The sequence below is a fragment of the Falco peregrinus genome, chromosome 10, assembly GCF_023634155.1.
Source record: "Falco peregrinus isolate bFalPer1 chromosome 10, bFalPer1.pri, whole genome shotgun sequence".
In the NCBI taxonomy this organism is placed as follows: Eukaryota; Metazoa; Chordata; class Aves; order Falconiformes; family Falconidae; genus Falco; species Falco peregrinus.
The window spans coordinates 28,317,665-28,332,718 of NC_073730.1; the positions used below are offsets into that span (position 1 = coordinate 28,317,665).

Genomic DNA, 15,054 nt, shown 5'->3' on the forward strand with positions numbered 1-15,054 from the left:
ATGCCTGATAGTTTTGAGACAAAATGACTTTTACCACTTCAACAGACCTTCACGACCGTTTCGGGGCTCCCTCCAGGCAGCAAGCCCCCCTCTCCAGTCAGCCCTAAAGACAACTTCCACAACTGTCTGGAAGTGGGGTGCAGTCTTCTAGATAAACTTCAACCTTTGGCTTTGCTTTGTTTGAGGTGAGCGTGGACTTGCAGTGAAGTTCTCCTTTTTATCCTGTGCCCTGAACAGAGTTCTGCTTGGTGTCATTCCACCTTTATTGCTTCCTGAACCTCCATCCTCAGGTCTCAAGTTTTGATCCACCTATAGCCATGCTTGTCGAGGAACAGCCCTGGAGTGGTTCTCCTGGTTGGGCAAACCCAATCAGGCATAATACTGGGTCAGCTGCAGATAAATATCACAGCATAATGCAAATGCAAATGCCTCTCCTCTTGCCAAAAGTTAAGGAAAGTTTCATCACCTCCGTGGATATACGACCTTGCATTCATACGGGTTTAATAATACCTCACTTCAGAGGTATTTGTTACACAAGCTGTAAGTGAAGGCAATGAATGAAGCTCACTAGCAGTTTGACACAGGCTAGATACGATGGCAGGCAAACAGCCACGGGGACAAAAGCGCATTTGAAGTAAATGACTACTAAACTCAGCATGCCAGGATGATGGGCGGGCCACCCTGGCCACGCTGGCGTTCTTGGTTGTTGCACGTTTGTTCCCTGCTGCTAAGCACGGCAAAGGAAAGGTTTCCCGTGTCTCTAGCTGACACTTCCTTAAAGCCTGCTCAGCCCCAGGTGCACAAAGCAACCTCTGCTCCCAGGCTGCCAGATGGCTAGCTGCAATCCAGTCACTCTTTAATTAACTTTGGGGTTTTTTTTTCCCTCTGTGGGTTGTGTCTGGGAGAAAGAGCGCTGACAGCATGTTTGTTTACATGAGGTTGATTTGGCCTGGCAGCTCCCCGGGTCTATACTAAGAAATCTGAAGTGTCTTTGGGTTTTGTTATCACCACAAGCGGAGCAGAAGCTAAGTATCCAAAGGGATTGCATCCAAAGAAGTTATGTAAGTATGCAGGTTTACTGCAAGTCATACGCAGATGGGCAACACACAGAACAAACTGATGGGGGCAAACTAATCTGAGGCCTTGGTTACTGTGCACAGTTGAGCTGCTGCAGTGTATAATTAACTTTAAATGCAACTACAACACACACTGACCTGTAAGCAGCAATTCTAAACCCAGTGGAGCTGCTTGTGTGCATAAAGTTACACAACACAGACAAAGCAACCATTGGATGGAAGGTTCAAGATGTATCTCTCTGCACAGAGGAAAATGCCAACCTGCAGTATCACCTAATCTAGATTAAAAAGGAGAAGAGCGTAAAAGATTCTGCATTAGCAACTAAAATGCCCAGGTGTAAAACTAACTGGTAGAAAAATATTTAAGTAACAGGTCAAAAGTAAGTTTAGCCTGCAATCCAGAGAGGTGAAACAGCTTTCACACTTGTTAACTAGCTGCCCCTGGCAATCAAGCTGTGGCAGCATTTATGTCGTACTCTATCAAGACCCCAGCTAAATGCCAAGCAGGCTAGCAGGTGCCAAGCTCCATCTTGCTGCAGAGGACAAAAGCATAATCTAGAAAAAAGCAAGTAGAAGGGAGGGTGGGGAACCTGTACCAGCTCACCATGTCTGAATATAGAGGGTAGGAAGAATTAGAGAGAAAGGAGGCAGGCAGATAACAAAGTAAAAAGGATCACGGAGTATTTTTTTCCTTTGGAAGTTGCAAGTCTGGAAGGCATAAAGTGCTGAAGGAAAGGAGATGCATGATAGAAGAGGTGAGGGAGAGTAAATTTTTGAGGATGGTCGCGCATTGCCCACATCCGTCACTGAAGGGAGATGTCTGTAGATGAAGAACTTTTAAAAAATTACTTTGAGGCTGTGTTGCTTCTGACATCAGAGCGTTTTGCAAAGAAAGGGACAAACAATGTACATCTTACAGGCTGTAATTTCACTGCAAAGGCAAAGGCAGAGCTGCTGCAAAAGCGTGCCTGGGAAGTCACAGAGATGCACTCTGCTATTTGGCATGAGAGATTTTTTTTTTTTAATTATTTGTTGAATCATATCCCAAATGAACAAGCAGAGTCCTCCCCCTGGTGGCAAGTAAAAAAGAGACACAGCAATGATTTTTTATAGTCGTGTCAATCTGAGGTTATAAATGAAATAAGAAGCATCAGACAGGACCTAATTTTTATTAAGTCAAGTGATACAGCTGGGGAAAAAAAAGACAGTTTTGCAAAACACAAATCCTTTTTCAGGACTTACACAGAATTATTTCCTTTGAAGGCTGATACAACTTGAGAATAGTCGCCGAGTTCAATTTCATTGTTAATTTTGCAAGAGAAGCCGAGGATAAAACCTGTAGATAACATTTAGTAGCTGAGCAGGGTAATAGTAATGTGCAATAATTCCATTATTTCCACTGAGTCCTTGTCTTTTAGTGCCCAACTGAGTTTTGGTGTCAAAAATCCCGTAAAGGCAGACTGGTCTGGAAAGTAAAATTTATAATGCTATTGAACAGTAAAAACAGACTCAGTAGACAAGTTGGGTTTATTGCACACAACAATTTTCCCTACCTAATGTCCTCAGATAGCTCCTCAAAAATTATCTGTAGAAAATGATCTCTGTGTTGGTTATGGGAAGTTATGACAAGTGCCTTTAGACAGGATTTTTTTGCTTTAAATGACTAGTTTGGTGGACAAGGGGAGAGCAGTAGGTGATGTTTGTTTTGGCTTTACTAAGGCTTTCAACACTATCTCCCATAGCATCCTCATAGACAAACTGATGAAATACAACTTAAATAAATGGGCAGTGAGGTGGATGGAAAACTGACAGAACTGCTGGGCTGAAAAGGGCTCATCGCTAGTGGAGAACCCTTGGGGTTGATAACTCAACATCTTCATTAACAGCCTGGATGAACGGACAAGACTCCACCCTCAGCAAACTGGCAGATGATACAAAACTGGGGAGAGCAGATTATAACCAGACAGTTGTCCTGCCATTCAGAAGGACCTCAACAGGCTGGAGAAATGGGGAGAGAGGGTTGTCAGGAAGTTCAGGAAAGGGAAATGCAGAGTCTTTCACCTGGGGAGGAATAACCTGTGCACCCGTACAGGCTGGTGGCTGACAGTCTGGAAAGCAGCTTTGGAGAGGACAGTGTTGGAGTTTGTGGAGAACAAGTTGACCATGAACCAGCAATGCGCCCTTGTGGCAAAGGCGCCAAACAGCTCCCTGGGCTGCATTAGGAAAAGCGTTTCCAGCAGGTCACAAGAGGTGATTTTTTTCCTCCTCTATTTTTCTTTTCAGTTCCAGTAGATAAACACTAGGTATTACCCTGCCCTCAACTGTATAGGTAGTACAAAAATGGCTGAATTTTAATTACAGGGAAAACCAGCTGTTGTCTTTTTAATTATAAAAAGGAGAAAAACCTTCTTCAGCTGTGACATTCAATATTAATAACCACTGCAACATAAACAAAAATATATTCCCCCCATCCTTAAGAATGGGAAGCTATGCCCTTTACCAAAAAACACTGTCTGCATGCTTATGTTTAAAAAGGTTTAATTTTTCACCCTGGTACAAAAATACAGTACAATGTGATGGCAAGGCATTCGCCAAAAAACATTCAAAGAATACAAGGGGAATCCCCGTAAAGCTTCAACATAACCCACCCTCACTTGATAAAACAATCAAAAGGTGAGTGCGTAAGGAAAAAGTTAAATTGCTGCCCAAAGGCAAATGAAGATGAATCACACACAGTTTTACACAAAAATATGTTTGCAGAGCTAATAATTTCACATGCTACTTGGACATTCATGAAATTTATCCTACTTGGCTTAGTGACTGAATTAATGGTTTGGGATGTCTAGAAAACACCTGGCCCAGGAACATGCCCCATTCATAGGAATCCCCAGTAAAAACAATGGGATCACATAATACTAGTGAGAAAAGAGGAATCCAACCCTGATTAAGCATCAAAATGTTGGCTACTTCTAGTTATTCCAATCACACTGTTTGTCCTCAAATGTTTTGCCCTACACACCTCCCTTTTAACACCAAATATTAGTGGTTGCTCAAACACACAGTGTGATGTGTTTTCACATTACCTAGTTGCAAATAACCATCACAGTACACACTGCCAGGCAGAGGAGGAGATAACACTAACTGATGCATGTGTGCGAACTCCAAACAGGGTTTAACCTAACATTGTTGACAGGACAATTATGTCCCCTCAGTGCATCTACATTCTCGGTCTGTTTAATCATTTCCTTTTAGAGTTTTGAAGTCATGGAAAAGCATCATTCAGTGTATTCATTATAGTTCGTCTCCCAGGTGCTTTTGTTTGAAAGCATCACCCGTTAGCTTCTCCTGGGCCTCCTTCATCCCTTGGACAACTGAAAGATTAGACAGAGAGATATCAAATATTAATCTTAAGATGAAAACATCATGATGAACTGGTGATGAAAGTGTTTTAAAACAATACAGTTACAGCATGTAGATCAACAAATTAACCTGTGGGGAAAAGAAACCAGTCCTGTACCCTTTTCCCAACTATCTGTAGCTGGATCATGCAAATTGCATGATTTTCCATGCCACAGCTGGAGACAAAGTTTAGGTCCTATAGACATTATAGTAGGTATTGAGGTGAATCATGATTCTGAATATGGTTCCTCAAGGCATAAAAGAACCTCTCACTCACATTGTATCTAACAGCTCTCAGTTATGCTGTAAAGTATCAGAGTTTCATCTCACTAAAAATGCACTTCAAACTACTTTGCATGTACCTTGATCAGCATTGGTATAGAAATACTTGTAGCTGGGGTTTCCCTTCTCATTTATGATTTCTGGGTGGACTTTTCCACTGGGGTCTACAAAACAAGAAAACAAATAGGATATTTAGGTGGCAACAACAGCAACACAGCCCTGTGAGTGAATACAACAGCTGTGGATCCCTTACCCATGAAAAGGATTCTGGGAATGTAACCTCCATCAGGACTAAAGGCTTCATCCTTTGGCTCTTCATCATCCTACCAAACCAAGGCAGAAGAGAGGGGACATACTAGCAAGATATCACAGCACTCATTTTAAAGAAACAAGCTATTGCCTTTAGATTCCATTTACCCTGAGCAATTTACATCTTGAAGAGATGCTAGGTAATTGCAGCATCTTCCCCTCTCAAAGGAAAGAAAATTATTTTTACCTAAGCAAGCATCATTTGTGAAAATAACAGTATTTTTTTCTGTTCTGTCGATTTGCATTAAATGCTCCACTTTGGTGTAGGAATGTCTGATACGTCATGAGAGCATGAATATAAATTCCTTTATTGTGGCAACAGAATGACACAAGGTACAAACTGTTAAAGAGACAATGGCAAAGAGCCAGGTTTATAAACACAATTAAAATAAACAGACTAAAGAAAATTCTTTTTAAAACAATCAGCTATATCAATCAATCCTGACTACCTATGCAGGAATGCAGGATTTCGGATGTACACAAAACAGGATGCAACCAGTTAAGTAAGACTCCAAATGTTTAATGGCTAGGCAGTAACATAGATACAAATCACAGGGCAGCCTACCTCCAGGTTGACCATAATGAAATTATGGGCAAGTTCAGAGATCTCCTTGGATTCAGCAAACTTCGGCTTTAAAGCTAAATAGGGGGGCGGGGAGAAAAAAAAGAGGTGTGTAAAGACAGTGGAAAAGATTTCAGGTTTTCAGGTCATCATCAAAATCTCAACTTCTTTCCTCCCTCTGGAGAGCTGGTACTTTTTGATAAGCAGTGAGTAAATGGAATATATGTACCAAACTGTTCAAGCCAAGCTCAGAACAGAAAAGAACTGAAGCAATCCTTGCTGGGCAGCCATGATGAAGCCTGGCCAAGGCACATGCAGTCACATTTGAACAGAAGCAAAAAGCTTGCTGCAAACCACTGTTCTCACCCAAGTAACTCATCCTTGCAGCTTAACCCTTACCCCAGCTTGTTTGTTTGCAATACTGAAAGAGACAAAGCCCCACCTTCAAAGAACCACCAGCTGAAAGTAAGGCAATTTACACTTAATTCTCAAAGACCATTCATTCTGTTCCATGTTTTATAGCCAAGCATCACAGCTGTTATTTTGCCATCATTTAGGCATGGCTGGCTTTTGGCATGGTTACATGATTTGTATACAAAAGTTCATTAGAAATTTCAGCAAGCTCTAGTATTAAATACACTTACCTTTGCAAGCTCCACACCAAGACTTGTGGATGATAACCATAAGAGGCAAACCACTAAAAAGAGAAAGAAAATTGTCAAAGAAAGCTTACACTTCAGTCTCTAAACCTAGTTCTATCACATGTACGTTTTAACAGTCAAAACTTCTACAAAGGCTAAATGCAACAGCAAATGAGAGATGTAAAGAGATTCTGCTGTGTTCTAAGGTTGTCTTGCAAAAAGTTTTCCCAATCTTAAAATATGTATAATAATAATTTATTATAACTGTTTGTGTAGAAGATACTTTCTCTTTGGAAGATTTGCTCTCACTAGTTTAGATTTGCTCAGATACGCAACCGGTCATGTGCTTTTTTACTGGAAAGGCTTAGAGACACCAGCTGCTTGAGAGATCTCAGGATGGATTTTTGTGGCTGCTACAGGCAATCCAGTGAATGACAATCATGTAACTGCCCCTCTCCCCATTACAGTCTGTACACATCGGTCACCTCCTGTGATAAGACCCTCTACTGAGCAATAATCGAACACAGTACCCTAGCAAACCCTCTAGCTGCCCAGCTAGCTTCCTACACGTTGGTATGCTTGTACAGATCTGTGACAAATGGGACAAGTGCCAGGATGAAGAAGGAGCAGGGGGCCTGCGTGGAACTGCAGCCTAAATAAATGCAAAAGGACCAAATTTATTTTTTATTATTCTCTCTCTCTTCCCAAATAATTCACTTGACCTTTACTACCTACGCTACCCAAAGGTTGTTTCCATTGCCCTGATTTGTTTCATTTAACTCTGTTCTTCAAAAATCCCTTTAGCATTTCACCTTCTGACAAAGTCAAGCTTACCAGGTTCAGTAGCTCGACGTCTCTTTATAATCTATTCAGGCTGCACCAGGCAACAAGACAAAGGGGCCTTGAAGACACTATAAATTTCATGTATTTCCTGTTGTTAGCGCTGCTGATGCAATTAATCCACCACTTCACTGCTCCTGACTTTTCCACCAATTTCACCTTTCTAACAAGAAAAGTGATACAACTACGGGTGAGTTTTGTTGCTATTGAGCAAACCCAGGTAGTACAATTCTTACCTCCACACTTCCCTCACCCCAAAGTCCTTACTAACACTTTCATTGTTTCTACCATCCAGCAGCTGAACTGGTGAATGCTGACTAAGGCAATAAACTAAGAAAAAGCAATCAGGAATCTCATCCCTTTTCTCTTCCTAATAAATAATATCCAAGGGAAGCTGGTAATAATGCTATAGCTTCCAGAACAGAAAGAACAGCCTCCAAGCAGGTGAAGGAAAGGAAGGAACCCAGAGAGAACATACTATATGGATACTTTTTTCAGGATATGCCAAGCAAAGCAAACCGTAAACTTTCTGCTATTGTATAAACTGTTACCATACTAGTGGTTAAAGTACAATTCTCACACACAGAAATTACAAACGCCTACGCACATAGCAGCAACTAAATCAATTACTAGCAGAACTGATGTACCGAGTTTTTCTTTAACTGTAGATAGATATGAAAGGAAATCTCTCCGTAGCAGCATTCAGTTATGGCCTTCAGAGCCAGGAAAGGGTGGAGAGGAAGCCATTAACAACATACAGTAGTTCTTAACCACTACCATCTTTACATAGGATTCTGTTTGCAGTGAGGAGGAAGAATACACATTTCCCTAGCAAAGCTTGTATTGCATCAGTGTCCTCTCCCTGATGATGAAAACACACTTTTTTTATATAGTTTCCATATGGTCCAACATGATTTTGCCTCTTTCTTGAGGAGAGGCTGATTTAAGGCTGGAAAATACATTGTTCCTATCATGAAGGGTCAGTGTTTCAGTCAGAAAAGTTCACCTGTCTGGTAATGGATACTGCAATACAATTTTTTTTAAAGTTAAGATAAATTTTCAAAGCAGGTTTTAAATGGAAGCACTCAGAGACTTGAAATACCAAATCTTAGGGAGAACTCACAGAAGTTTAAGATACTGAATGTGTTTTCTCAGCTTTATTCTCTTCACTTTGACTGGCAAAGGAAACTTACTTACATCAAAACATTTTTGTAGTAATTTCTCAGTTCTGCAATGCGTAAGTCCACCTAGCAGCTGGTATGTCAGATGAACAGCCACCGTAACCGAAGTAACCCTTCCTGCCCCACTTCACCCGGGGGGCATGACACATACAAAAAGCCACCGTTTCGTAAAATGAGGGATGAAGAACCCACCAGAAAGTGAAAAGTTTATATAAGCTATACATGGGGTATAGCAAAGACTGAAATTCTTTGAAACTAAGCGCAAAACTAAGTTACCCTTCACAGCTGGTACAAACTTATGGGAGAGTTCCACCCAGAACAGACACTGTCATTTTAGCTCATTTTTCCTATGAGAACACTCATTCTTATACAATCGGTGGTTTTAAAGGTGTTTAATGATGAACTTGTAGAGAAAAGACATAGCAAATTATCTCAATAAAATAGTCCTGCAGGTAAGTTAAGACTTTACTCCATTTAAGGCACACACTTTATTATTAAACTTGAAACAGAGAAACTTAAGTTTGCTAAGCCAGCACCCTTCTTAGTACAGAGTTTGCAAATCTATCTCTTGGCTTCAGTTTGAGTTCCTGAAACGGTTGCATCCCAAAAATACAGCCTGTTCCAGTTCTGGACTTGAAGTCTCTTCTGCAGTTTGACATGATCTGGAGACAGCCTTGGAAAAAATCTTCTTGTTCGAGACATACACATGCCTTTTCCCTGCAGTCACCACCCTCTGGGCTTTCATGTTCAGACACCATTTGATTACTGGGAATTATGCCTCCATAGGAGGCTTGACTTGCTTGGGTATGCAACGGCAGCCTACTCCTTTCTGAAAGATGCAAGTGGGCAGAACGTTGGGGTGGGGAAACAGCATCGCTACAGGCCCTCTTAGCACTGCAGCTCGCTCAGCTGCTGCAGGGACACGGCATCCATCTTCCCAGAGCTGCTGCTGCCACATGGTCCGACACGCAGGATGCCGGATGTCCACGCTGTGGCTGGAAGGGATGTCCTTGCTGGTGCGAGTACTTTGGTAGCGGACCAGGGCCACTGCTGTGCGTGGCACAGGTGACAGCTCACTGGATGCTGCGGCTCAGGTACTGCAGGAACATGCTGGCCAGCTGGGGCAAGTTTTCGTCGCTGGGCTGCATCTTGGTGTAGCTGATGAACTGCCTCCGCAGGCGGCTCAGCTCGGCCACGCTCACCGGCCGGCTCAGCACCAGCCCCTCGGTGACGCCGGGGACCCGGATCACCTCCCCGGGCTGCGCCCCGCTCCGCTGGGCGGCCACGACGGCGGCCAGCACCTCCTGGGTGGCTCGGTCGAGCTGGTGGAGGAAGCCGCTGGACTGGAGGGGCTGCGGGCGGGTGGCGCGGTGCGGCGGCGGCGGGGCGCTCTCGAACAGGGCGGCGCGGATGTCGGCCAGCGGCAGCGGCTCCTCCCCGTGCACCGTGAAGAGCGGCCGGTCCCAGCGGTTGCGCGGGTCGGGGGCCTCGAAGGGCGGCTGGCCGTGCCCGCCCGGGCCGCCGGCGCAGTGCAGCAGGCAGCGCGCCGTGCCCGCCTGCCGCGCCGCGCAGTACAGCTCGTAGCGGATGCTCCGCAGCTCGTTGCCCGCGTCCACGATCACCACGTCCCGCCGGCTCAGCCGCCGCTCTACCTCGGCCCGCAGCGCCGCCCGGCCGCCCTCCGCCTCGGCCACGACGTGCGCCGGCCGCTCCGGGCCGCCCAGCGCCGCCTGCAGCTCCGCGGCCCGCCGGCTCTTGCCGCTGCCCGGCCGCCCGCACAGCACCACCAGCGGCATCCTCCGGCCCGCCGCCGCCCTGACCCGGATGGGGACGGCGACTGCTTCCGCTCGGGTCACACAGACACACACACAGACACAGACAGACAGACGGAGACACACACACACACGGGGTCGCCGGGCAACCGCGGTCTGCGCCGGAGCCGCCGCGGGGCCGCGGGCTGGCGTGGGGAGCCCCTCGGTGATGCCAGAAAATATAGTGAAAAACCTAAAACTGTGCAGGCAGGAGCTGCACCGAAAACGGGAACCATCAGCAGGCAGGAGCCGTGCTGCGAGAGATGGTCTGGGGCTCGGCCCACTGCCCTCCAAAAGGGACAATTAGCACAGATGCAGATGCGCTCGACAGGAATGTAAATCAGTAGCCTTCTGACTAGGACGTGCTAATTGCTAAAAGAAATACTACCGAAGTGATGAGATTCAAGGGCACTAGGATAAAATAATTGTGGTAATGGGAGATCACGACCTCCTACTCAAATAGCTCCCCCCCTCCCGAGAGTGAATCTCCCGCTCCGGGAGCATGCGCGTCGTCGGATCCCCACCGGGAACAGATGAACGAGGTGTCTCCAGCATCTCCCACACACCCAGGCTGTACAGAACAGAAACCTACATCTTAAGACTTCCCAGACCACTAGCTCTGATGCATCTCACTTGATGCAGAACCGCTCATTTTGTGCAATTTTTCATCTCCTGACCTCAGGTCAGACTTCGAACCAAAATTCACTTTAGGTTTAGCTTTCCTTCACTCCTGGCGGTTTCTCCTAATCCTTCAACTCAGTAATGCTCCAGTGAGTGCTGCCGAGCTCACAGCATGGAGCAGGTCTGTGCTTCCCGCAGGGAAAGGAGCGGGCACACGTGACGCCCAGCCTTGCTGCAGCGCCTTTCTGAGCAGAAGCACTCATCCTTGCCTAACCCCAGAGCTCACCATCTAAAATACCCAGTTATGAAAACCTGGAAGACTTCTGAACTGTACCATCTGGGTTCATTCGGTGTCTACACCAGAGCATAGAACTCGCCAGATGGATCAGTCTGAGAGCAGAATTCAAACAGCAAACCTGGAAGGCATAATGAATTTCCACTCATGTCTGCATTGTCAGATCTAGGTTATAAATTTAAAAGTACAAGCATATAATTTTCCTTCTGACATTTTAACAAGAAACAGAAGAAATTCTGAGGAAATAAATGTGTCCAAATGTAGTTTTTTCACCTTTTCATCGAGACAGCATTCTTAACCCAGAAAAGGTTCTACTAAACAACTTAGCAGTCCACCAGAGTTTGAAACTTTGACGCTTTTTCTGCAGAGGGTAACAAAATAACTCTCATCCCACACTGAGGCGTCATCTGAATTTTGATGGCACATTGAATTTTACCAAAGGTATTAGCACTGAGCTCAAGGGGATCAAGTACTCCTTAAACATGCATTTGTGGGTTTGAGAACCACATCTTTCTTTGCTGTGATAAATATTATTTTCTTCTCGTTTCAAAGACGTGCTAGGACTTCAGTCATTTAATTAGACTGCAGTGGTGCCTCAGCAAAGTTAACAAAACACTGTTTTCTCTCCAATAAGCGACAGGGATCAACAGTCTCCTAAACCACCCTCATGTTTGTTAATAATTACTATTTTCTGTGGTGAAATTCAGGATTGATGCAGTTTTTGTGAACGTTTTTAAAGACGCTTTTCTGTATTTATAACTGGCTAACATACCTGGCTGCTGCCTCTTTCTTCCCATCTTCTAGCGTTCGCCAATGAATATGATCTCCAAAACCTGCCAGAGAGAAGGGTTTATAAACGCTGTGTGTTTTAACATGTCATTAACAGACGAGAACGGTCCAACCCTTAAGAATATTTTCAACTCATTTTATGTTCTTTTTTTAAAGCCAACTATAATCCCCAGTTCTGGAAAGACTTCTGCAAATACTTACAACCTACAGAGTCTTATGAGGAATCCCACTGAAATTAATTAACAAAAACATACCACAATCATGAATATTTTACATATATGGTAATGACACCAAAATCCCCCAAGCAGAGATTAAAATTGATGGGCCTTCTGATTACTCCCTATTCTTTTTTAATCTGTGAACATTTACCAACAGATTAATGACCAACATGTCAGCATTTGGCTTCCTAAATCCCACTGTATGTGAACTGAAGTGAAACTTAAAAATTCCTAGGCCAACATACGATCATTAATTGCTCTACAACTATGATGCTAAGTATTACTGCTGATGATAATAACATCAAAGAGTGAGAAAGAATGCCACTACAGATTTCTGAATGTTACGGTGACTGAACAACAGAGGCAATATTTTATCCCACGTCCAGACAACAAGTCTTGTTATGTCAGTTGCGAGCATAGGTTTATCAGCTGCAAAGCAGGGGCTGCCAGGTTTTTTGACCCTGTGGCCAACACAGCACATGGCCGAAAGGCACACGGAGAGCTGAGACACAGGGGATCCAGGAATTGTTTGTAGGGGAGCACCCCTGGAAGAGCTCCTCAGAGGTCTCATGGCTCCAGTAACGCCGGGATGACCAAACAGCAGCCTCAGCTTGCCCCTTCCCATCACTGAGGGTTTGAATTAGTCAGCAACCCCCAGTACCCAGGGTGCTGAGGGGGGCAGATGTTGGGGGCTACACGGGGGTCAGGAGCCACAGATTTCCGACTGCTGACACAGGGGAAAGTGGACACTGTCCCCAGCAGACAGCTATGGCAAAGCAGCCAGAGAAAGCCAAAAAACATGGTCAGCAAAACCTTGTGGCATCTTAGATCAGCATCTGAGAAGTTTGAACAGTTGGCACAGTATTTTTATTACCTTATCTTCCGTCCTGATACTAACAACTGTGAACACAGACGATGTAATACATCAAATACTTAGTTGTGCTAGCGGTAAGATGGGAATGCCCCATCCATGTGCAATCTCACACACGTACCCGCTGCAGAGGCAGCGTCAGACAGGGCTGCGTGTGTACCGGCTGCATGTAGCAGAGCAAAAAAACAGTTGGGTTAGCATAAACCACGTTTACTCAGAATTATTGACAGGTCAGCTATTCCATTTGAAGCCCAACACGTTGAAACAGCTGTTCTAGCGAGGAAACACCTTCTGAAAGCTTGTTTTCAAACCGAAACCCACTTTGTGACAAGCTTCAGTTTTAAAAGCTTTACAGGATGCATTACGGAGTGTTTCCTTTGAATGAAAGTCATCTGAGGAACTAACTGTTAAGACAAAAGGGGGGTGACGGAGGTCCCCACCACGAAGCTTTGCTGTCATTGCCCGCACGGCGTTACCACCAGCCCTGCAGGGAGATGTCTCCCTAAGGCAGGCTACAGCCGCCCCCGGGGCCGGACCAGGATGCCAGGCACGGCATCACCCGGGGAGGCCCGGGCCAGCCCGGGAGAGCCGGGGAGCGGCGCTGAGGGAGCGGGAGGCCGAGGCGGGCGGGAAGGGGAGCGGGAAGCGCCATCCGCCGCCTGCCCGGGCTGCCCGGGCCCCGCAGCACCTGCCGGGCGGGGGGGGCACCGAAGCGCTGCGCCCTCCCCCCCGGGCCTTCGCCACGTAAAGGCGGGGTCCCTCGCAAGGGGAACTCTCGGGGTTCGGCCGGGACGGCAAAGGCTGCTCACAGCCCCCTCGTCTTTACAGTCAGACGCAGCCGGCGGCCCCCCGAAGCGCGGCGGCAGGGCCCGGTCCCCCGCCCCGCGCCCCCCCGGCCCCACCGCGGCGGTGACCGAAGCCGAGAGGAGAAGCCCGAGGAAACGCTTTCCTGACCCTTTCCGAGCCCCTCGGCGGCGCAGGCGGCGCGGCCCGCCAGCACCAGGCACAGGCAGAAGACGGAGGCTGCCGCGGGCTGAGCCTTCATGGTGTCGGCGCGGGCAGCGGCGGCGCCCCGGCTGCGGCCCCCAAACCTCCGAGACGGGACCGGACCCGCTCCGGTGAGCTTTTTTTTTTTTTTTTTTTTTCCTTTCTTTCTTTTTCTTTTCCTTCTTTTTTTTTTTTTTTTAAAGCCCAGGAAGTGATGTGCGGCGGATGTGGGCGGTGCGCCGCCCTCGCCGCTCGGGTGCCGGGGGAGGGAGCGGGCTGCGGGGCCGCCCCGTGCCCCGCCGCGGGCCCCGCTCGTTCCCTCCCGGCCAGCGGAGCACAGTCACGGCGGGCCCCGGCACTCTGCGTACGGAGTCAGGGGTTACCCGGCCGGGAGCAGTGGGTTCCGGGCTTATTTTCTCCTCCCAAATAAATCCCTTTCGTCCTGCTGCCCTCAAGAGTTGTCCAGTGTGGGAGAGGAGGATAGAGAATGTCTGAAGAGAGATGTGTGAGAGGAGTACGGAGAGTGTCTGACCATTACTGATGGGAGATAAGAGGCAGGAGGATAGAGAATGTCTGAAGAGAGATACGAGAGGAGGATGGATCTCTGACCTGGAGGAGATGAGAGAACAGCTTGGGTATTGTGAAGGAGAGTAACATAAACATGGTTATCTAGTAGCAAATAGGTGTCTGCATGCTTGTAGTGATATGTAACTATGTAACTTCATGAATGGCTTCTGCCCTGAGCCTGGTGGTACATACAGATGGAATTTGTACCCGGCCTCAGAGATACAAATATGAGCTTCTCTGTACAATGAAGCATCTCTGGTTGCACCACAACCGGAGTGGGTGCCTTTGTATGCCACAGCCCAGCTGGTTGGGAAGGTAGAACCGACCGTAAGCACTCATGTATGAAGGAGGGCTCACCAAGTGGGACAGCGTGCCAAAGCGTGCGTAGTGACATGTTTGGAACCGCTGTGTCCCAGGTCTGGATTACCAGGCCCTGGCCCCTGACCGCCCTGGGGCACCAGTCCCTGCCCCGGGACAGCAGTCCCTGCCTGCCCTGGGGCACCGGTGCCTGCCCTGGGGTATCTGCCACTGCCCTGGGGCACCGGCCCTGGTCTGGGACATCGGTCCCTGCCACTGCCCTGGGGCACTGGCCCTTCCCTGGGACA

General features: G+C 46.9%; 2 protein-coding genes across 2 annotated transcripts; both read right to left on the reverse strand.

The window, feature by feature from the left end:
- Nucleotides 1-2,226: 2,226 nt before the first annotated feature.
- TXNDC12 (thioredoxin domain containing 12) lies at nucleotides 2,227-14,088 on the reverse strand. The gene is made up of 7 exons (XM_055814932.1): nucleotides 13,850-14,088; nucleotides 11,790-11,850; nucleotides 6,273-6,325; nucleotides 5,632-5,705; nucleotides 5,011-5,080; nucleotides 4,838-4,921; nucleotides 2,227-4,447 (listed from the first exon to the last, which is right to left on the reverse strand). The coding sequence occupies exons 1-7, from the start codon at nucleotides 13,938-13,940 to the stop codon at nucleotides 4,368-4,370; spliced, it is 513 nt and encodes a 170-aa protein (XP_055670907.1). The 5' UTR covers nucleotides 13,941-14,088; the 3' UTR covers nucleotides 2,227-4,367.
- KTI12 (KTI12 chromatin associated homolog) lies at nucleotides 8,668-11,783 on the reverse strand. Its single transcript, XM_055814931.1, has one exon. The coding sequence runs from the start codon at nucleotides 10,084-10,086 to the stop codon at nucleotides 9,364-9,366; it is 723 nt and encodes a 240-aa protein (XP_055670906.1). The 5' UTR covers nucleotides 10,087-11,783; the 3' UTR covers nucleotides 8,668-9,363.
- Nucleotides 14,089-15,054: the final 966 nt, after the last annotated feature.

Bases quoted from the DNA above. Each gene is read 5' to 3' on its own strand.
- KTI12 (XM_055814931.1), bottom strand. From the start codon at position 10,086: ATGCCGCTGGTGGTGCTGTGCGGGCGGCCGGGCAGCGGCAAGAGCCGG.
- TXNDC12 (XM_055814932.1), bottom strand. From the start codon at position 13,940: ATGAAGGCTCAGCCCGCGGCAGCCTCCGTCTTCTGCCTGTGCCTGGTG. The intron at 5,706-6,272 runs GTAAGTGTATTT...CCCCCTATTTAG, and splicing joins TTGGTGTGGAGCTTGCAAAG to CTTTAAAGCCGAAGTTTGCT. The intron at 4,448-4,837 runs GTACATGCAAAG...CTAATCTTTCAG, and splicing joins CTATACCAATGCTGATCAAG to TTGTCCAAGGGATGAAGGAG.